The sequence below is a fragment of the Watersipora subatra genome, chromosome 6 (assembly GCF_963576615.1).
Source record: "Watersipora subatra chromosome 6, tzWatSuba1.1, whole genome shotgun sequence".
NCBI classification, from domain to species: Eukaryota; Metazoa; Bryozoa; class Gymnolaemata; order Cheilostomatida; family Watersiporidae; genus Watersipora; species Watersipora subatra.
The window spans coordinates 28771553-28795527 of NC_088713.1; the positions used below are offsets into that span (position 1 = coordinate 28771553).

General features: G+C 35.0%; 2 protein-coding genes and 1 long non-coding RNA gene across 4 annotated transcripts in view; 2 read left to right on the top strand and 1 right to left on the bottom strand.

The window, feature by feature from the left end:
• Positions 1-23743, top strand: part of LOC137398190 (uncharacterized) — a 187580-nt gene extending 163837 nt beyond the window's left edge. Inside the window, exons 13-15 of the mRNA XM_068084297.1 lie at positions 20547-20603; positions 22097-22235; positions 23570-23743. Of these exons, the coding sequence (XP_067940398.1) occupies positions 20547-20603; positions 22097-22235; positions 23570-23669 (296 nt within the window). The 3' untranslated portion in view covers positions 23670-23743. The remainder of the gene's footprint in view (positions 1-20546; positions 20604-22096; positions 22236-23569) is intronic.
• Positions 219-20152, top strand: LOC137398776 (uncharacterized). The gene is made up of 10 exons (XM_068084956.1): positions 219-380; positions 667-768; positions 10423-10525; positions 13491-13511; positions 13634-13864; positions 16566-16716; positions 17765-17939; positions 19091-19189; positions 19770-19844; positions 20075-20152. The coding sequence occupies exons 5-10, from the start codon at positions 13639-13641 to the stop codon at positions 20150-20152; spliced, it is 804 nt and encodes a 267-aa protein (XP_067941057.1). The 5' UTR covers positions 219-380; positions 667-768; positions 10423-10525; positions 13491-13511; positions 13634-13638.
• Positions 5507-6454, bottom strand: LOC137398926 (uncharacterized). 2 transcript variants are annotated; one of them, XR_010979065.1, is made up of 3 exons: positions 6340-6454; positions 5777-5930; positions 5507-5646 (listed from the first exon to the last, which is right to left on the bottom strand). It is a non-coding gene; the product is annotated as an uncharacterized lncRNA (long non-coding RNA). The 2 variants fall into 2 exon arrangements; XR_010979064.1 differs by lacking the exon at positions 6340-6454 and adding an exon at positions 6016-6132 and having other exon boundaries at positions 5510-5646.
• Positions 23744-23975: the final 232 nt, after the last annotated feature.

The following is a 23975-nucleotide window of genomic DNA, read 5'->3' on the forward strand; positions in this document are numbered from 1 at the left end:
GTTGGTGAAAAACAAGTATTTTCAATCTGTGGTCATAAAGGTTTAGTTTTTCATTAGTTGTTTGAAACACTCAACATCCCCAGAATTAATCGCTCGCTCTGTGAGTTCGTATTTTTATTGTAAAGCCGATACTCTACATATTTTCAAATGTCTCATCAAATCGCTGTTAAGCTCAACTCAGGAAACAAAATGTTTCCATTGCAGGTGCTGACTACATACCTGAGGAGCGACCCAACCTGTCTATTTCCTCAACAAATGATGCACTCGTGAGATTCAAAGTAGCTCCCAAACTCTATTATATACTTTTCTACGTTCTCCAATTCCAGAAGAATGTTTCTAAAAATGGTCCTGGTTCTGAAACAGTTACTATTGTTACAAAGGTTTGGATCGTACCTTTGTCTGTCTGTCCGTCTGTTGACGAAGACCGGTAGTTGCTGTAACAGTTGGTGATTGTTGTGATGGCTTAGACTAGAGAGTTAGTCCCGCTTATTGTTATTATCGTAAAACTTTGTATCACATTTGAATAATCAAGCTTTTTAATTGCTATCTGAAATCTAGTTTTAGAAATTAACTTTTCTAAAACTAGTCTAGTAAAACTGGGTCAAATAAAATGAATTTAGGATTTGTCTACTTTTTGATGAAGCAAACAGTTGGTGTCTATTTTAGGTCTACCCCGAGGCGAGAGACGACTGGTACTGGACAAACTTCACTCTAAACGGAAAGAATTTATTGGAGGTTTTCAAACCTGACGATGTAATCGTTGTAGAGGTGAGAGGCTATAGTAGTCGCTAGCTGTGATACGTGTTTTTAAAGTTCTAATGAATTATTCGTAAATGTAATGTAAAACCTCTAATTGAACGTCAATTGCGCTCTATTTTTCGACTCTTCTCTATCATAGTGGCGTTCAAATAGAGGTGGCATTCAAATAGAATCCTGCACATATAACTAGCATGCTTATAAAGAGCAGCGGCAAAAATAAAAACCAAATGTTTTTTATTTTCAGATTTTTGAACAATTAAACTATATTTCTAACGAAAAATTATTAGCAAAAATAAATTTCTAAGTAGTTCTAATCTAAATAGTTCAGACTAAATGGTTCAATAGAAGTATCATTTAAAGAACCTTGGCTAATTTTACTATGTCTGTGTGAAAATTTGATAAACCTTTAAATTTGTTTAAATTGCAAGACTATCGCTCATCTGATGACTGCAAGACTGGCGCTATCAGCAACTCCATTCTGCCGTAATTGTAATATAAAAGATCAATGGAGTCGCCGTAGTTGATATCTCGCAGTCAATCTGTGTAATGACAAGGAGAGAGCTTGTCTATTGGGTCTATTAGTATAGGTATAATTTCATGTTTAACTTCTTAGCGCTGCAGGATTCTACAGTTGCAAAGCTCCTCATCCATGACAGGTCATGCTGGAAATTGCTATAACTCAGCTGTAACTATAGGAAGTTGTTCTCTTCTGTCTATGCGGCTTGGTTGTGGTGTTATGTCGGTCGCTCCATTGGTAATCATAACGAATTTCACGCAAAACTTTATGTAGAAAAAAAAGATTACAACGTTTAACCAGCAACCAGTTTTTGCAGTAAACTTTAGTAGAACTTCAAAAAATAAAATAAATTGAAAATAAAATCCATAAGAACAAATAAAGCTGACTGATACAAAAATAGAAATAAAACTGACTGAGCGCACAAATAACAACATGTTTAGTCGCTGTTGTTGCCTAAGTTCTCAAGTTCTACTAAAGTTTACCGCAGAGACTGGTCGCTGGTTAAACGTTGTAATCTTATTTTTTTCTACATAAGTTTTGCGCGAAATTCGTTGATTACCAAGGGAGCGACCGACATAACATCGCAGCCAAGCCGCATAGACGGAAGAGAACAACTCCGTTTAAGTGCAGCTGATGCATCGGGTGCAGTACGTCTTGTGACAAGCTGTTGTGTTGCTCGCCCGCTCGACGGGGGGACAACTCCGCAAAAACAACAGTTTGTCAAGACAGGCTACCGTGAACCTAAAATATTGTTTAAATGTTTGCAGTACAGATTTTACACGGCATCTAAAGATTTGTATCTGTAAACTTCTCTTTATGTTTGGGGTTAGAGTACTGACATGTGAAAAACTTAACGTTGCATATAATGATAAAGTATAAATATACTATGTAAAAGAATTATATAAAATATTAATAAATTTAAATAAAATTTTTGATATATCATGATTACTAATACAATTTAAACTGACCGGGAAAATGTGCAAAGATTAAAAATCATTTATTTAATAATAAAACGCTAGGAATTATCCAGTACTTGTACGCGTGTAATGAGGTCATTAGTTGAGGTTAATGTCATGCCACATCACCAGCATTGGGTTCCTGTCGTCGAATTGCTTTATGATATTTTGTCTAAAACTGCAGAAGAATGTCGCTTGGTAGATTCCAGAGCTACATTCACAACTTCAAATTAAACCACGGCGTCGTTTTCTGACCTACTTCATGACATGAGTTAAAAAATGTGCTTGCAGTTTTGGTACTTGTTTACTGCAGTTTACTGAATGTGTAGCACTTTCTTTGGACTGATGAGACCTCTCACTAGTTGATCGTCAGCCGTCATGTGACGACAGACACAGGCAGTAGTCTTGGCAAATGAATCACATGGCTATTTTAAATTAAATGTAGTTGCGTCAAAAATGAAATTAGGACCCATAAAAGGCTAAAACATCAGCTACAATTTGATGCCATTTTTGTCTTTGTAGACCAACCCTGTCCAGAGATATATGCGTTTGAATGAGGCCCTCTTTTAAAAAGCTCACGTTCCAGCGGGTGCCAATTTCGTGACGTAACAAGTTTGTTTTCTGAAACGAAACCACGAGCGATAAATATGAGGTCGCTTCGTTAGCCAATCACGAGCGCGAAATTTTTATATAGGCCGTAATAAATGTTATCACTCGTAAAACGGGTTGTCTGTGATCTCGAAGATTCTCATTCGATAGAGAATTCTCACCGTTACTGGTTCAGCGCTTTTCACCAATTACTACATACAAGTTATAGTTTTAAAATGGCTTCATGTTCGAGCGACTGCGACTCAGAGTTATCTGAGCAACCTTTAGTCAAAGATTGGAGCAGGCAGCCTATGGTAAAAGCTGACAGGCGTCAGCAGCGTTTTGCTGTAGAGAAAGACAGAATGGAGGTAAATTAACTTAGAGTCTTCTATACCTAAGTAAATGTAATTTTTATAGTCATAAATACATATACTAATTAATAAAATGATAATTCTTTGCTATCTCCAATCATCGTTTCATAGCTCATCTGCCGTTTTACCTAGCTTTAATATTTTTTTTCGAATCTTTGGTAAATTAGAGTCATGATTACAAATTATTTTCACTCGTAGGAAGTGGGTAAAATCGATTGATCATTGCTCATCATTAACTACCAAAAACAAAGCTTCGAATTGCTGGTTTTGTATTTATATATTTTACATACCTATATTTTTGTTAAACGTTTACTCATATCGTGATTTTAGATTAGCAATCTAATTGACTCCCAAATTGAAACCTTACCGTAAATACACCTTAGAACGACATCAATGAATGCGTGTAATCATTACGTTTGTTTTATTGATTACAGGATGTTTACGTGGCACCACCAGTTCAGCAGTGGTGCAAGTGTGAGAATTGCCATGCGTGGAGTAAAAAAGAAATGAACATATGCTGCACAAATCACGACATGTGGCATTCCATTCCGCAAACTGGTATCAAATGCGTTACCGAAGCTGACGAAATAAAAGATCTAATAAAGCCAGGTCCATTGAGAGTGGCTTATTATAACTACTGCCACTACCATGGTAAGCTTATGAGGTTTGCAGCTGCTATTTTTACTGCTTACTTCAAGTAAGTTATCAAGATACTGTAAAAGTATGATATTTTGTTAGTGCCCAAGTATCCAGATGCGGAGAGCCTGGTACCATCTGAAAGACTGAAAGACTGCGACATCTACAACATGGTGTGTAGGCAGAGGAGATTATGCGCGTATAGATCTCTGGTATTCTGGACATATCCAACAGGACTTGGGAGGGGAGAGCGACGACCACTACCAGCCTGCGTGTATAACATGGTGCGAGCTGCATACCCTGGCACTGAATATGAGGATGAATACGCAGATATGGCGCATACAGAATTTGAATTTACTGCAGTGGAGTGATTTTTATATACTTTATTTTACAAATATACTATAAAGATATAATTTCTATTTAATATAAATTAATATATTTATACACTTAAACTTTGTAGGCAATGTATAATATATACAAAAATAAAAAAGTAAAAGACAATGAATGCAAACGGCGAACAGCAAAATAAATGTAGCAAATAGAGTTGAACTACGAACAGAGAAAATTCACAGGAATACAGTCAGACAATGGAAAAAATGTGGCTTGACAAACTTCTCGTCTCCTGTCTGGCTGCTTCCTCTACCTCATCAACGAACCTGCAGCTATAATCATCAACAAAAGATAAATGACAAAAAAAATTAAACACTTCATTGTCTTGCCACATCTGCCAAAGTATTGTCTGGCAGAATGGCTTATGAATTATAATCAGCAGTATGATTAGCTATTACTGAGAGATTCGTGGAAAGCTCTATTCATCGCGCAAAGTTAGAATCACCATGGTCATGAAATCTTGTCTTGCTGGCTCCCCATGAACAAAGCCATTGTTATATGCACTCTCGTACAAGCCTTGCATAACCAAACCATTCTGAGCCACACCATCAATCGCAGAGTGGAAAGGTTGCTTTCCCGCGAATGGAAAAAAGGGAAACCCCTTGCCAGGTCAAATTAAATTTTAGTTTCTAATGCGGGTGAATTGACTTCAACAAAATTTTTTATTACGTCTTACGTTCACTAATTTGGTCAACTCACAAAACAATTGCTTGTCTATTATCAACTAATCATATAAATGATCAGCAGAAAAATTTCTACAAATTCACACTAACAATGTCTAGATTATGATGAATACACGATGCAGTTAGTTTCACCACATTCGAATAGTTCTTTTTGAACATGCGGCTACTCAGCCTTAGCACGATGTCATTGTCTGCATCTTGCTAAGGTTCCTCCATCAGTGCCTTGAGCCGTTGACTGAGGTATCCTACTATATTTGAGGCTCAACGAAACACACAAGGCACATCAGAAGGCGTCCAACTTAGTACCGAGGCTGGCATCCACGTCGATCTTTATATATATATATAATAATATAATTATAATATACATAATATATATATTATAATATACTTACACATGTTATGTAATATAAATAATATATATTAATATATAATACAATATACATAATATATATTGTAATATATTTATATATATTATGAATAATATGTATAAATATATAACAATATAATTATAAATAAATATATAATAATATAATTATAACATACATAATATATATACTATAAATATTATAATATTATATTGTTGTAAAGACAGTGAGTACATATAATCGATGAAATAATACGCATTATCAAATACGAACTAGCAGTTACTATATTTCTTACCCCTCAAAGCTTTCTTCTGAAACCTCGTCTTCCGTCTCACTGTTATCTGAATCTGGCACCCATTCTTCTTCATCCAAGGCTTTACCCTAAAAGAAGCATAGAAAATGAAGAAAAGTGCTATGGCATTTTAGGAAACTCATCTAAGTCTTTAACGTAAAAGAAGCATGAAAAAAGGAAAAATTGCTATGACATTTTATCAAAGTATTTGTAACTTACCAGATCTTCCTCTCGTTCCTGCATCTCATCACTAGTATCACTCTCCATAATTAGAGAATAACGTTGTAACTGCTTAGATGTAGAAGGAATGGAGCTTGCTTCATCGACTACTGGCATTTTTCTTTTAGATGGAGGTGAGGCTGGAAGATCAGGCCTGTGAATAAATGTTTATAGACTATCAATATATATTGTAAAAAAGAATCCCGTCCAACCATATGAAACAAGTTAACTGTACTCACTGTTTAGCATCGGTCTGGGTTGAAATCGACCGATACTTAGGACGGTGAAGACATTTCCGTAGCTGTACCCCTTTGTCAACCTTAGAGGACTTTCCAGGTCCAAAGGACTCGGCAGGCTGAGGATTACGAACTGGTATTTTCGATCGTGAATGAGAAAAAAAGGTTGCTGTCCTAGGCACTGCAGGAACACTGTAATATATAGACAAGAATTTTTTTTCCGTAAAACCCGAGTTGTTTTATATTTTCAAATTGGAAGCTCATAACATAACTTGTGAAATTCAAAGATTCCTAGTACTGTGCATTATCACATCTTACACCACTTACGCATCAGCAAGTAAGCCTCGCACCACTGCTCTGCGCTCTCTTGTAGGCAAAAGGGTAATTGGCTTCTGCTTCCTTGGGGTAGCAGCAGAATCAGCTTTAATGTGCAGGTTTCGTGTGGGAATTATATCCGAGTGCTTCTTTAACATGAGCCGGATATCTTTTCCTTGTTGGTACCTGTATTGGTGGTAGTTGCTGAAGCATTCCTCAGTAAAATGCCGGAAGCAAATTCTAGATATGGTTTTATATCGAAAATTTGCTACATGTTTCTTCACAAATTCTGTCCATTTGGCTCGCTGTACATCTGTTGATGTCCTTCCCCGAGGCCAAGCAAATAGATGTTTGGTCTCTTCACAATTAGCTGCGGCACAGGAGAGAGCCCAATGTCGACTTGAAGACATTTCACTGCTACAACGAAACATTGAAGTGGTTATGCAGACTATTCTTAACAAATAGAAAAATATCACGATATTCAAGTGTGTAACCTAATGTGACTTTGAAGAAAATGCTTAATATCCATAATATGGCCGAGATTTATGTTCGTACAAATATGTGGTGTGTCTACCTTATCTTAAAACTAAAAAGTTTAAAGATACGAAAAAGTGAAGTAAGTTGAATAACTACAGCTGTATAACCATAATTAATATTTCATACTTGAAGTATTTTCGTCAATTGAAATGGCAGATCGACTAGTAAACCAGTCGAATGAACTACAACAGCGTTCTGCAATTATGAACTAAAATAGTATGGCTAATGTTGTTTTAATTTATAGAGCAACAGATCAAAACAAATGAAAATACTAATTGACTTACTAACTAAATAATGATTTGCCTTTTCATTTTAGTTTTTGTCAAACACAACAAAAGTTGGAAATTGTGAGAAAAAGTTATTCATATAAATACGAAGGTGTGTCTATCTTATCTTAAAACGACAACGTTTAAAGATACGTAAAAGTGAACGAAGTTGAATAACTACAGTATAACCACGATTAATATTTCATACTTAAAGTATTTTCGTCAATTGAAATGACAGATTGACTAGTAAACCAGTCGAACTAACTACAACAGCGTTCTGCAACTATGAACTAAAATAGTATGGCTAATGTTGTTTTAATTTATAGAGCAACAAATCAAAACAAATGAAAATACTATTGACTTACTAAATCATGATTTGCCTTTTCACTTTAGTCTCTGTCAAACACAACGAAAGTTGGAATTTATGAGCAAAAGTTATTCGTATTTTCGCAATACCGGTATATTGGTAGTAGCTTGATCAGCTAGTAGTTTCACGTTCGAGTAGCAATTGATAACTGCGCTGACACAGAGACCGTAATCAACTTAGTTCGCTTGACCTAATTACTGTAGACCGGTAGAATTGGTAGTCGGTACCCAAATGTTTACACAACATTTGGAGAAAGTGAGTAGAACAAATTTTCAATTTTCTTTATTTGAGGCCTTTTAAACATTCATAATAATGCATCTGTAGCAGGATTTAAAATTTTATTCTAGCCAACATGAGCAAATACAAAATAAGATATATGCCAATAGAGCCACGTAAGGCTAGACTTTTATCGCAAATAGCCGATGTGAATACGAGAGATAGAGACAGGTTGCCAAACGCGTGACATCATTTTTGGCGAGGCTGGGCACGTTTTTGTGGCCTGAGCGTTTTTACGGCGATCAGATTTTTTCGGTTTTAATCTTCAAATATCTTGGCAATGCGATTGCGTAACACAACAAACAACATATCAACTGATAGAGAAAAAAAATGCTTTCTTTTAAGATCAACTTAAATTTTGACGCAACTACATCTTTAAGTGAATAGAAAAACGGCAGGCTCGACTTGTACACTCTATACCGGTAACTCCAACAAATTCAATGTCCAAAATTATGTAAAACAAAAAGTTATATTTACTATCGTAAAACCGCTGTCTGTCTGTCCATCCGTTTTTCTAAAGCCGAGGTTAGAGCTTAAATTAAAATAGTGATTTCAACAAGAATCAAATTCGGGATATTCAGCTTGGTAGACCAGAAAAAGAGAAACCGATATTTTTAAGGTTAACTATGGGACCCTTGTTATACAAATCTCTCTTGAGTCACGGCAAGGCTATTTCGTGCTTCCGCGGTGTAACACCGGTGTAACCTCTCGTGATGTGACACCGCCAGTCACCTGATGCCAAATATGCCTTTAGTCACCTGATACTAGATACGCCTCTAGTCACCTGATACCAGATACGCCTCTAGTCACCTGATACCAGATACGCCTCTAGTCACCTGATACCAGATACGCCTCTAGTCACCTGCTACCAGATATGCCTCTTGTCACCTAATACCAGATACACCTCTAGTCACCTGATATCAGATACACCTCTAGTCACCTGATACTAGATACGCTTTTAGTCACCTGATGCCAGATATGCTTCTAGTCACCTGATGTCAGATACGCCTCTAGTCACCTGATGCCAGATATGCCTCTAGTCACCTGATGCCAGATACACCACCAAAATTGTTATTGACGTGTATAACTCATTATTAGTACGATTTTGTTGACTATTTAACTTTTTACTGATCATTTTATATGGGTTCGTAATGATCAAAGAATTTGGAAACGGCATGCAAATAAAGGTGTCGTTCAAATATAGGTTTTATGGTGTATATCTGTATATATGTTTCTCAAAGTTTGTCATCTGTCCTTTGGCATGTCCAGCTATAGCTGTTAAAATTTTGAAATTACAATTTCATATTCCGTTGGACTTCAACTCACAAAGATTGCCACCGCAGTTTTGCAATCCAGATAAGTGATGAAATTTTAGTGGTAAGTTTACAAGAATGCATTTGAAAAACATTAGAGTGAGCTTTAACCACGTTGCGTAAAGCATAGCGGTGCTTTCGCCCAGATAGTCACTCATATCACCCCAAATATATCTATTAATCTCGCGTAGCGCAATGGTTCAGCGTCGTCTGGTGAACAAGAGGTTTTGAGATCAAGTTTTCTGCAAAACGGATTCTTCATTCCAATATTTTAACAGCTATAGCCGGACATACCAAAGGACAGATACACACACCAACACTGAGAAGTATACAGTGAAACTCGGCTAGCTCGACCTTCATGGGACCGAGAGAAAGGGTTCGAGTTATCAGAGTGTTCAAGTTATGAGAACACTATCACAAGTGCATGTATTCATCAGTACATATACAAACTACATATAAATCAAAAGCATTGATTGCTCGTTGATTGCTCGATGAAAGGGGCCTCTCATGTAATTTTTTAACAATTTTTGTCAGAAAGTATAAATATTTTCCTTTTATTACTTGAGATTTGTTTGTTTGTTTTAGGTGATGTGACTGCCAGGATGTTTTCAGATTAAAATAGGCAAAACTTGATCGCGGTTGAAACGCTCAGTAAAAAAAGCCATATTTTTCTTTTGAGCGTTTTAATAAAAACCAATTTTGCCGATTTTTCTTCGAGTTTATCTGAAGGTTACCTCGCTTCTCCTTACTTTCGGAAGGCTATCCCAAACGGATGTTTGGTAAAATTTGGTTTTTTGCAAACCTTTAAAAAAGTCGTCAACGAAAATATTTTGCCGATAGTGGTAATAATGATGCCTAAGAACTACTAAAAGTTGATTTTTATCTCTATGGCTTGGAATAAAGTAATATTCTAAAGCGATAACAACAGTCTCGGTAGCCATTGGGCAAAAGACTGTTCGAATTAGCGAAGGTAAGGTCGAGTTATCTAAAGCAATTTATTATTGCATGGGAACGGACCAAACAAATCTGTTGGAGTTAACCATGTGTTCGAGCTATCCAAGGGCGAGTTATCCGAGTTTCACTGTATATAGATATAAGATATATACACATATATGACACCTACTGTCAGCTATCAAACTGTGGATGATACATTGAACAGCATTTAACATGTGTAGATCAGCTATACGCATATTCGATTGCCTTTCATCTACTTTGTATAGGCATGTCACTTAAATTTGTATGAATCACTTGTACATGTATTTAAAAACTAACATGGTTTCATAGCTAGCATAATTATAAGCACCTATAACTATAGATCTCTATACTCTGTATGCAGGTAAAACCACAGCTTGCACTATGTCCTGTCGAAGGCCTTTGTAATACTGCTGGAAAGTGTAGACCTTGTTCTACGAGCAGGTCTTTAGGAGAAATAGTTCAAGGTAAATTTGTTTGAATTTGGTGAATTATCTACTCCTGATTATTACTATTTGTTATGATGTATGTATGCTTTGCTATATACTAGCATGCTGTTTAAAGTTTTACCTTTGTCTATATATGATAGTCTACTGTACATAGTTATATTATTGCTCTGTTTAAAGTATTACCTTTATCTATATATGATAGTGTACTGTATATAGTTATATTATTGCTCTGTTTAAAGTATTACCTTTATCTATATATGATAGTGTACTGTATATAGTTATATTATTGCTCTGTTTAAAGTATTACCTTTGTCTAAACATGGTAGTCTACTGTATATAGTTATATTATTGCTCTGTTTAAAGTATTACCTTTGTCTAAATGTGATAGTGTACTGCATATAGTTATATTATTGCTCTGTTTGAAGTAACACCTTTGTTTATATATGATAGTCTATTGTATATAGTTATATTATTGCTCTGTTTGAAGTATTACGTTTATCTATATATGATAGTGTACTGTATATAGTTATGTTATTGCTCTGTTTAAAGTATTACCTTTATCTATATATGATAGTGTACTAGTGCTGGGCACGGGTAGTAATACTCGTTGAACTCGCAGGTTTATCTTCTCTCGAGTATCGGGTAATAGAGATTTCGGGTATTCCGGTCCTTCGGGTTCGGGTTTTGACTTTCAAGTTCGGGTTTTGGTACACGGATCCGTCGGGTAGTGTTAACAAAAACTCGGTCTATTGCACCCTGCGCTCTTAGTCTGGGACCACAGAGTATTTCTGTGTCATTTTTGCTAAGGAGGCATGACAATGGGGTTTAACGAGTCTTTAATTTAATAGATAGAATAAACCATATCATACCTTACTTACTATACCCACTAGAAATATTGTAGTCAAGCAGTGATTACTTGTCATTAAAAGGTGAGAAGAAATACTTACATCAAATTTTATTTGCACAATTAGCCAAATCGGCTTCGTAAACAAATATATGCCTTTTTTAATACGGCGCGTGTTCACTATCACCGATAACACATAGGTCCTTAGTCTGTTTCCGCTATCGCCTTGTTAGAAACAGCCATCAGCGTTGATAGTCGCAGTGAAAATTTAATAACTCTGTTTAAATTGATTACCACAGCTATTATGGATTACATAATTCATTATAACCAAGTTTTACTAAGCCAACAAGCCTTACTAACGGAAAAAGCCGATAATGTAAAGTTTTTTTATGTTATTTAGAGCACCATCTACAAAAAGTCAGAGAGGTACATAGAACATGCTCAAGTATTAAGCTACCATAGACTCTATCTTCTGCCACCTGTTGACACGAAAATGCCCTGTAGCCCCAGACTATCTTGACTGTTTAACAATCCTCCTGTTAAGGCTGCGAGTACGAATGTCAGTCAATAAAAACTGAAAAGTGATAAATAAATTGAAAAGAAATATAATTGCTTTGTAAATTTGAAGATATATCTGTTTAGAAAATTTAAACATAAAATCCATATCAACAAACCCGATACCCGAGAAACCCGTAGGCAAAGAAATACCCGAGCCTAGCACTACTAGCTACCCGATACTCGAAAAACCCGAACAGAAGGGGGCCGGTCTAAACCCGTTGACCAAGAAGTACTCGTGCCCAGCACTATAGTGTACTGTATATAGTTATATTATTGCTCTGTTTAAAGTATTACCTTTGTCTAAACATGATAGTCTACTGTATATATTTATATTATTGTTCTGTTTAAAGTATTACCTTTGTCTAAATATGATAGTCTACTGTATATAGTCCACGACCAAACACGAGCAAAGCAATTGGTTGGGAGATTTATGATAAATGCACATGTGCACACAACTTCCGAAAATTATTCATCAAGAATGAGACGAACCCTTGTCTTAAATTTCATCAACAAATTTAACCATCGTTTTGTAGAGTCGTTAAAGTATAATAACGATACAAAACACATACAAACCTATTTAAATATGTTACCAAGTCTTTGTAAACTGTCGGCATTATCTCAAAACTTGCCCATCTGATCGGATTATACACAAATCGACAGATTTATTTGGACGAAAATCGTTATTAAAACTTGCTAAGCCTCACTTTTATCAAAGTTAAGACCGGAAATTGAAACGCCGAGCGACAGAGAATAGAACGATTAAGTCGCACGCATTTTACGAAAAAAATAACGTGCACATTTCACCAGTCTATAGCATTGTCAAATCGCCGAAGGTTCCTGTAATTAACGTAGGAGTACAGAAATGGTTTCATTTTTGCCGATTTCAAAGTAACTGACATTTTAGACACATTTGAGTACTTTGGTATTCTAACTGATGTCCAACGCAGTGTAAGTAAAAGAAATGACGATGATATTTTTTCTACCGATTCTCATGAGATTATTACGATAATTCATTATAAGTTTGGATATTCTTCTTGATACTTCTTGATATTGTTAGCTATGACGTTATGAAATGTAAACAAAATTGTGCATTGGTTTTCTATTATTACTATTACTAAGTTTGGATATTCTTTTTGATACTTCTTGATATTGTTAGCTATGACATTTTTAAATGTAAACAAAATTGTGCATTGGTTTTCTATTATTACTGTGTTACTATATTAATAATATTGGTTATTCTAATAATATCAGTGCATTTTACTTCTAATATTGCATTTCTCCTATTACAGGGGGAGAGATATAAACATATAATCGTTTCCTTTCATTATTGCTGTTTGTTGTACATAATAACACCCTCACCCAATACATTACAGCAACCATTGCAGTTATCCTATTGCACTGCAGTGTCATTTGACTGCTAATATTGCATTTCTCAACCATCAGTACCCTTTCTTTTTTCCAATATCACTTTGGTCGTGGGCTGTATGACAGTGGAATTTCTAGTTATATTATTGCTCTGTTTGAACTATTACTTTTGTTTATATATGATAGTTTAAATTGTACTGTATATTTACATTGTAGACACTTTTCTACCAACTAAGGGTAAGTCTCATTGAGCTCTGCTAGCCTTTTAGAGCTTGTTTCTTTCCTTCAATCTGCCTGTGATTTACCCTATGTTAGTGCTTTGTATAGCTCTGCTAAATGGTATTCACCCTTACTTCCAGGAAGTATGCAAAGCACTCCATCTACACAGTCTCTTCTTGTGAACAACAGTACAGGAGAGCAAACAATTTGGATTGTGGCAGCAGTCCTCATGTTCATTGTCATAGTAGTTTTTGGCCTAATCACTCTCATCTTGATTCGGAGGAGGCCCCGTTCACATCACGACTATGACTGTATACCTAGACATTTCTTTTCCACAAAGAGATCAAAGTACATGGCTCCTAATCCTGAAGGTAAGCGAAGAGATCAAAGTACATGGCTCCTAATCCTGAAGGTAAGCGAAGAATTCTACGGACATGAGTGTTCGGTTCCTGTGTCACCACCTTCCTTGTGTATTAGCATGTGTATTTTAACTATGCTATATAGCTGGCATCCAGCTGCTTAACTGAATATGTTATATAGCTGGCCTCTAACTGCTTAACTGAATATGTTATATAGCTGGCCTCTAGCTGCTTAACTGAATACGTTATATAGCTGGCCTCTAGCTGCTTAACTGAATACGTTATATAGCTGGCCTCTAGCTGCCAAATTAAATATGTTATCCGACGAACAAACGAGCGGAAGCGAAGTTTGAGAGTTTTTATGATAAATGCAGGTGCACACACACAACTTACAAAAATTACTCATCAACAATGAGACGAACCCTTGTCTTAAAATTTCATCAACAAATTTAGCCATCGTTTTGTAGAGTCGTTAAAGTATAATAACGATACAAAACACATATAAGCCTATTTAAATATGTTACCAAGTCTTTGTAAACCGTCGGCATTATCTTAAAACTTGCCCATCTGATCGGATTATGCACAAATAGACAGATTAATTTGACCGAAAATCGTCACAAAAAAAGCTTGGTTTAATAAAAGTTAAGACCGGAAATTGAAACGCCGAGTGACAGAGAATAGAACGATTAAGTCGTGCGCATTTTGCAAAAAAATAACGTGCACATTTCACCAGTCTATAGCATTGTCAAAGGTTTCTGTAATTAACGTAGGAGTACTGAAATCGTTTCATTTTTGCCGATTTCAACGTAACTGACATTTTAGACACTTATGTACTTTGGTATTCTAACTGATGTCCAACGCAGTGTAAGTAAAAGAAATGACGATGATATTTTTTCTTATGAGATTCTTATTCTGATTCTTATGAGATTGTTACAATATTTAATCATAAGTTTGGATGACTACAGAACAATGACTACCTAGTACATATTTTCTAAAAATCTATATAAATATCACTACTTCTTGATATTGCTAACTATGAAGTTTTTAAATGTAAACAAAATTGTGCATTGGTTTTATGTTATTACTATATTAATAATATTGGTTATTCTAATAATATCAGTGCATTTTACTTCTAATATTGGCCAATATTGCATTTCTCCTATTGCAGGGGGAGACATATAAACATATAATTTTTTCCTTTCATTATTGCTATCTGTTGTATATAATAACACCCACACCCAGTACATTACAGCTACCATTGCAGTTATCCTATTGCACTGCAGTGCCATTTGACTGCTAATATTGCATTTCTCAACCATCAGTACCCTTTCTTGTTTCCAATATCACTTTGGCCGTGGGCTGTATGACAGGGGAATTTCTAGTATAGCTGCCAAACTGCCTAATGAAAACATGCTGCCTAGGTGAATAGAAGTGTCGACTTGATGTTCTGGTGTCTTGTATGCATATGGTAGACCAGTGTCTCTATATATGGTAGAGCAGTGTATCTATATATGGTAGACCAGTCTATCTATATATGGTAGACAAGTGTATCTATATATGTTATACCAGTGTATCTATATATGGTAGACCAGTGTATTTATATATGGTAGACCAGTGTATCTATATATGATAGACCAGTGTGTCTGTATATGGTAGACTAGTGTATCTATATATGGTAGACCAGTGTATCTATATGTGGTAGACCAGTGTATCTATATATGGTAGACCAGTGTATCTATATATGATAGACCAGTGCGTCTGTATATGGTAGACTAGTGTATCTATATATGGTAGACTAGTGTATCTATATATGGTAGACCAGTGTGTCTGTATATGGTAGACCAGTGTATCTATATATGGTAGACCAGTGTATCTATATATGATAGACCAGTGTATTTATTAATGGTATACCAGTGTATCTATATATGGTAGACCAGTGTAGCTATATATGGTAGACCAGTGTATGTATATATGATAGACCAGTGTATCTATATATGGTAGACCAGTGTATCTATATATGGTAGACCAGTGTATCTATATGGTAGACCAGTGTATCTATATATGGTATACCAGTGTATCTATATATGGTAGACCAGTGTGTCTATATATGGTAGACCAGTGTATCTATATATGGTAGACCAGTGTATCTATATATGGTAGACCAGTGTATCTATATATGGTAGACCAGTGTATCTATATATGGTAGACCAGTGTATCTATATATGGTAGACCAGTGTATCTCTATAATCGCAATTGTTGATTGTTTGCGACCATATTTTTTGGCAATATTAACAATACGAACGCCTTCTTCCTCTTTATTTATGGCTTCCAACTTTTTTCTCATAAAAATCATTTTTTCTTTGTCTTGTAACGTTTGCGTCGGTCTCATATTCCATAGCTAACGAATTAAATATAAATACTTGTAGTTATATACGTTTGCTGAATTAAATATGTGGATGTCTATTTTTAACATAAATATGATTGTACTAGCTGAATGCCTGGCATTTAATGGATGTTAATATTTTGAAAGAAATATTCACTACTGGTAGATTTGCGGTTCTTGTGTCTTTAAAATTTCTAGTATTTTATAATAAAATTTGTTTTTTATGTATTTATTTTATTGGTTTAATGAAGTTATGAGATATTTTTATCTTTTAACCTCTGTTGTTGTTATTATTATTATTATTATTCTGTTAGTAGTTGTTTTTTGTAGATATGGTGGGAGGAGATAAAGTAACTATTTGCATCGCCCATACCGCAGATCTGCCGCCAGAGTATCATAACTTCGACTCGGTTCTCCGTTCCATACTTGAACAATACTTCAACGCAGAGGTTATTCTATTTACAGGAGATCTGTCTGATGAGTGAGTATCACAGAGTTCAGTGATGCCCGGTGTCCTAATTCCATGAGCACCATATTTGATATAGTGTAGGGCTATTGGTTGATACTCAGCATTGTTGATGTATACTAGCGACTTCAACTCTGATTAGCCTTTCATCAGTTTTTAGGATTTCTACTCAGTTACTAATTGTATGAAAAGCTCAAGAAATTCGGTTCTCTAGTTAGCACCATATGCTGGTCAAATAAAATCTGTCTAGATTTCTTTGATGCAGATTTAGAGTCGAACACTATCTTGACAAACAATGTCGATGTAAGCAGAGAGCAGTCGTAGCCTAGTGGTCTAGCATGCCTGATCTGTAGACAACAGGTTCAATTCCGACACCTCGTGACAGGAATGACAGGTGGAGCTACTGGGCATGTCTCCAGCTGTGCACTGGACTCAGACATGTCCAGACAAGTCATGTCATGCCCAGTAGCTGTCATTCTTCAAGTTGGATTGCTCACACTTAGACATACTGTATTTGGTGCATTGTATAAGTCAGTCCAGAATGTAAGTAGTACTAGCCATGATATGTACTCTCATGAAGTAATATAAGTCACAGTGGAGTATAAGTGGCCACTTTAGACAGCTTTATTTCCTAAAAGCCAACACCAACAACAAATGTTAAAAAAGTTACTCACAATTATAATGGAGCCAACAACAGGCTGAACAGTTTGCAGACACTACATGACACAACTGAGCATGTTAATATAATATGCATACACTACATGACACAACTGAGCATGTTAAAATAATACGCATACACTACATGGTAATATAGCATGTTAGGGATTATTCTGTTAGATATAGCATAAATAACTTGCTTAAAACTGGTAGTAATCTGTCAATAGTTTCTTACATAACTCACTCAGAAGTATAAGATGCACTCCTGGCCGAACTATAAGAAGTCACCACATATAGTTCAGAAAATATGGTAAGCATTGCATCATCAATCAGCTGACCAAAGCCGCTTATACCTAGCCAATCATGTCGGAGATTACAAACTGTACTTGGTTGCTTAATCTTGTAGGGAAACATACAAGAACTGTGACTATGTGGTGGTGCTCTACTCTCCCAATCTTCTCATCACATATTGTCTCTTTCTACGGAATCCAGAAGAAGTTCCAATGGAACAGATGAGAGACAAAGCTGTCCTTGACCTCTTGCTTACTCCTCAGCCATCTTCCACTCCAGCTGTATTGTTTGTGAGTTATTGTCTTTGTACCTACTTCTCAGCTAGCCTCAGCTCTAGTTGTTTTATTTGTGAGCTGTATTCATTGTAGGTTTCTTACACCCACCCCTTCCTTTTAGACTCGACCCCTTCCTTTCAGACTCTTTTTCCTTTTAGAGTACATCCCTTTCTATGCGCTGAATATTCAGTTGTAAGAAATTTTTTGTTTTAAACATATTCACCTTAAAGTGATTGCTTGATCAGTTTTTCTTCTGTCCTTTTTTCGACATTTGCTTTCAATCTAACAATTGGAAAGTTCCAAGGCTATACAGATAATTGATGAGTCAACGAGGGAAAACCTGTTCATTTAGGTCTCTTGTTAGGTAACCATGGAACCAAAACTTTCTCTGTATCCATTCATTCTCTCCCTCCTAGGAGTCATTCTCTCTTGGCCATATTCACTCTCCATGTTTTAAAATTCAATGAAACGATATTGTCTCACACATGACCTTGTCAATAAACTAGAAACTGATAATTACCTCATTTGGCTTCTTCTTTGTTTCTATTTTTGTTAAAGATAAACTTACACAATTTTTTTAGTTTATTTCCTCCAAAAGCGTCGGTATTTTCTATCATTTGTGATTGTTTGTGATGTTTGATGTGATCTGACTACTAGAATGTTTCAGATTAAAGTTCATAAAACTTGATCACGATTAAAATGCTCAGAAGAAAAAAGTGAGAAATGACATCACTAGTTGTTATGGTTGTGATAGTTGGTATCTGCTATTGTGTTCAAGTTGAAACATTGTGCATCTACATGTATATTCTGTCGGTTGATCGCACTTTCGATTGATCTGATTATTTTAATCGATATGTAGTTTTATCGATTTTAAACTTGAAACATCCTGACAGTCAGATGACCTCAAACATTAAAAGCAATCACAAATGATAGCAAAATACCGATATTTTCTGATAAAATTTACTAATTTACTACACATTTTGGTAAGTTCATCTTCAGCTAATTCTGGTGGATAAGATATGCAGTCTGGCTTGTAATAGCAGAGAGTGCTCACTAACACCATGCCACATTTTCATCTCTCAATCAAACAAGTTTTCTCTATGTTTACAAAAACACGCTTGAGTGGTCTCATCGTAGTAAATACGAACATTACGTTTATTCTTCAGGTTGCGTTCGAGAACATCGCACTCAGGAATGTCAATGATTTGGTCAGCAAAAACTCTAGTCTTGCTATTTTTAGATTTCCGAATGACCTTCGACGATTTGTAAGTTATTAAACTCATACATAGAGACATATTTATATATAACCTATGGATAGTTTAAAGAATATCATGTACTTGGCTGTCAGCTACATTCAGATCAAGGAGACTTGAAACTGTGTCAAGTACAAGTTATTATTTGACCTAATTATTCTTCGACCTAATTATTCTTTGACCTAATTATAGCTTTAGTTTCATACTTCATATTCAGAACTTATTATTAGTTTTATTTGAGTCATTATGCTTTAGACAATTATTATTTACTTCAACATTTATATAATATATACTGTATATTATATATGTTTACTATGTATATTATTTTATTATATTATTATGTTATTTATCATACTTATTTACATGATTAATTTATTTTTATACACTATTATGTATTATTATTTGTTTTATTTGATATATTATATACAGCTCATGTATTTTTTATTCCAGTTGTCTGTATAGACATCCATAATTCGTTTAATATTCCAGTGTATTGTAGGGTTGCTCTATGGTAATCCATAAAGTTCTGGGTTTACTCACGTCTCTAAATTTTAAATGTTTATGATTTATGGGAGTTACACTCTCTTTGTAGCTAGCTGAGTTGTACCGTAAGGGAAGTAACCTCACATTGAAGCAATCTATGACCTACTTTGAGGGAGGACCTTTGGTAAGTACAATTTAGCTAGCACTCATTTGAACCCTTCTATGGCTGTCAGCTCTCATAGACATAAGCATCTGAACATATCCAAGGATGCTAGCTCTCATAGACATAGGCATCTTAATATATTCAAGGATACTACTAACCTTCATAGACATAAACATCTGCATTTCTCTATTTGATGTAATAATGTTTGGAGGTCAGTTAAGCATCCTTTTAACAGTTGTCTATTCTTGCAGAAGACGCCTCTTATGGATGCCATGTCTAAAGTTACTTCCATCACTGACTCTGGACTAGGAGGAGGTAACTGGCTTTAGTCTACACTAGGATTCTAGGCAGAAAAAATCTCTATATCGTAGTTTTTGTAAACTTTTGTGCTCAACTGTTACTGGTCACTCATAGAGTTATCATTCATAGTTATTATTCACAGATGTATCATTCATAGAGATATGATTCATGGATGTGTCAATCATAGAGTTTTTTTCATAGAGGTATCATTCATAGATTTATTGTCTATAGATTTATTTCCCATAGATTTATCATTCATAAATGTATCAACCACAAAGGGTTAGAAGTATTGAAATTCATTGAGTGGTTATTTATAGACTAGTCTGGCATATTTATGAGTTTGCACGCATGGAGTTGTCATCTAGGAGTCCTTCTCTTATTTACTTATCATTCATTGAGTTATTATTTAAGTTATTGTTTTAGAAGTCCAAGAGGATGTCCGTACTATCAGAACTGTTGACCAACAAGTTGACCGGATTGGTGAGTTTTCTAGTTGTTATGTAATGCGTTTAGGTGCTTGTGAAGATACGGTTAGATCATGTCTTTAATTTGTTCTCATTATTCTTTCTGTTAGTAGTTCTATTTTACTTTTATTAGCTCATGTTATATTTTTAGTTTTCATGATTGTAATATCAATTCATATTACTCTCAAAGTAAATGTTGAGAGTAATATGTACTATATTTAGAATGTGAAACTATAGATGGAACTATATATGCATAATGTTTTGACAAATATTTTTTTTGATTGCCTACAACAACAGTTCTGGTTATAAAAGGGACAAATCTGGTATAAATCTCAAATCAGACATAAAAATAGTAACAAGTATTGGAATAAGTACATGCAACTTGGACTGTATCTAGTGTGAGTTGAAACAAGTCACCCGTCCTCACTTATTTTCTGAAACTGCATTTTTGAACCTGCACCTCTATTTATCTGTCTCCATAGCAACTAAAAACCTCTCTTCACTAGTTGTTACTGCGTTAATGAAGTTTTTCATTTAGTTCTGTCATACTGTTTTTGTTTGAACTCTGGAATGAGTTCTACAAAATTTAATCTAATATATAATATGATATAACAAATATCTTATATTATTTATTTGAAATTTTACAATAATATTTCCGTCTACATGTGAGGGTTTCACACATGAAGCAAAGAGCGGAATGGATTGATGTTGTATATTGAGGCTGGTCTGTACCTATTTCTGATGGGTTTGCTGCTAATTCACTAGTATGCTCATGATTTCTTAAGTTTTCATGCCGAGTTTTCTCGATATTTGTGTCTGGGCTCCTTCACACCGTGTAGCCATCTCTCTATCGTATCATCAAAGTGTTGGCCTTGAACTTGAGCAACATGAGCAAAGATGAGTGAATACAGCAACTTAGTGAGACAGCCACGAAATTTGCTTGCCAATCTGTTCTATACATGCTAAACCATTAGGCCAAGCGGGTACATTGCTATACAATGGAATAATTGTCATCCTAATTACATCAGTTACACAACACAAGCTTAAAGCGCTTAGAAAAATACTATTGGTTGTTGATAGTACGCTTGAACATCATGATTGTGTTAGAGATCATTATGAGTAACAAAAACTATGATTAAGCTGACGTCAGTCATGACTTTATAGTAAGTATCTAGACTAGCTTAAGTTACTAGCTTACATTACTCATCTTCATTAGGTAATTATTATATTATCGTAGAACTCCGGGTATTCAGCTAGTCTATGATAAAGATGCCTCAGTTTGCTTTTAGCAAATTACCTTTTCAGTCGTTGAGGTAGCCGTTGTATCACTTGAAAAAGATAGTTAGGCTTTATTAGTGTTGGTCTTGCTTATTTAAAAATATTTATTATCAATAACTCAATAGCCATTAGTATTGTGTAACTATACTAGCTACGGAAATTCCATGGGGTACAGTAGTTATGAAACCTTCATTAGCTCCACTGCCACAAAGCTTCTAATTTGTCATACAGAGATGGCTGCGGAGCTGGATGTCCCAGCTTCAGTGTCAAACTCTACTACCTCTATGGTTTTTGAGCAGCAATATATCCAGGATCACCAGGATTCCTCTCAACCCTCCCAGACTGCATCCCAACCAGTTCATGAATATTTGTAAGTGCCTTACATTTGCTGTTTGTGTTAATTCCATACCTTACATAACAGTGTCTGTGAGACCCATGGTGGCGATAGACAATCAGTGCATTTCCGTAAATTTATTAGCGGTGTACTTGTGTGCATGAATATTCTAGAAATCTGTCTTGCATGCTTCTAGGTCAATACACTGTTTTCCATTATGCATTAATGCAGGAGTTTTGTGCAAATTAAGGAATTCTGGGCCAGAGGTCATAATGTCACACTCCTGGCTCGCTTAGTAACACGTGCTCAAATCATAATAAAAATGAGTTAAGTGTGGAAAATGTTTAAAATGGAATGGCTTGCGTGGCATTTTCGTGCCCATCATTCGCAAGTGCCGGTTCCATCTTTCACAATAATGAAACCTGCAAGTCAAGCGAGTAACAAAACTTGCTTGACTTGCAGGATTTTGATTTTGGGGAAAAACAACATCATAGAAACCAAGTGTTGCAGACTGACTGTCGCTGAATTAACAACATCATAGAAATAAAGTGCTGCAGACTTACTGTCGCTGAATTAACAACATCATAGAAATAAAGTGCTGCAGACTTACTGCTGCTGAATTAACAACATCATAGAAATAAAGTGCTGCAGACTTACTGTCGCTGAATTAACAACATCATAGAAATAAAGTGCTGCAGACTTACTGTTGCTGAATTAACAACATCATAGAAATAAAGTGTTGCAGACTTACTGTCGCTGAATTAATTTCATGTCTGCTTTTGTTATAAACTACTGTTTTGCAAGACAAATGAGCCCTGGTTTTATGATCTTTACTTGCTATCTTTAGTTATGGTAACAAAACAAGAAAAATAGATGCTTTTGAAATAATATATTATTTAACACATAATAATTTAAAATACATAAAATGAATAATAATATTATATTTTATTTACAATATATTTTTATCTATTGATCATATATAATAATCTAATATACATGTAATAGATTTTAATTATATTAATATGCAATAAGTTATATTATATATAAATATTTTATAGATATTTCTTAAATATTTATTATTAGTTATATATATATTTATTACATACAATACAATAATAATATAATATATTGAATGTTTTCCGTTCTACAAGCCTTTTTCTAGATACTGAAATCTATTAAAATTGCATCAAGAGATGATTTGGGTTATAATTAGAACCTAAAATATGGCAGCTTTCATATTATTATATTATATCATATTATAAATTTGATCAGTTAGTTACTAAACAGATAAGTTTCTGTTCAACTTCTCACTCCTGTAACATATTGTTGAAGCTTGTCATCAAGTACTCTAGGAGTTTGTCATATTTCAGGAGTGTCGGGATGCCATCTGCTCCGCCAGCTCATCTTGTGGTCATAAATGAAGCAAACTCGAATAGCGATAAGGGCAGCTCTCTCGTTCATATATCATAATAATATCTTTTAGTGAACCATGTACCAAGTTTATAACTAAAGATGGTCAAGCTTAAAACATACACTTGTTTTCTATTCTGTTGCAGGACCATTTCATTACAAAATCTATTTTATTTTTTTGTAAAATGATCTGTTATGAGGAGTTGGTTTAGATGAGTCTTTTCACAGTCTCTGTTTATTTTAAGATTGTTCATCAAATCTTTAATATTTGACAGTACTCACTGGTGACTCTCCGGATGCTGACCCTGAGTGCAGACACGGCAGCAATGACCTCCACTCTGTCTCATCATCTGAGGACAGTTTCAT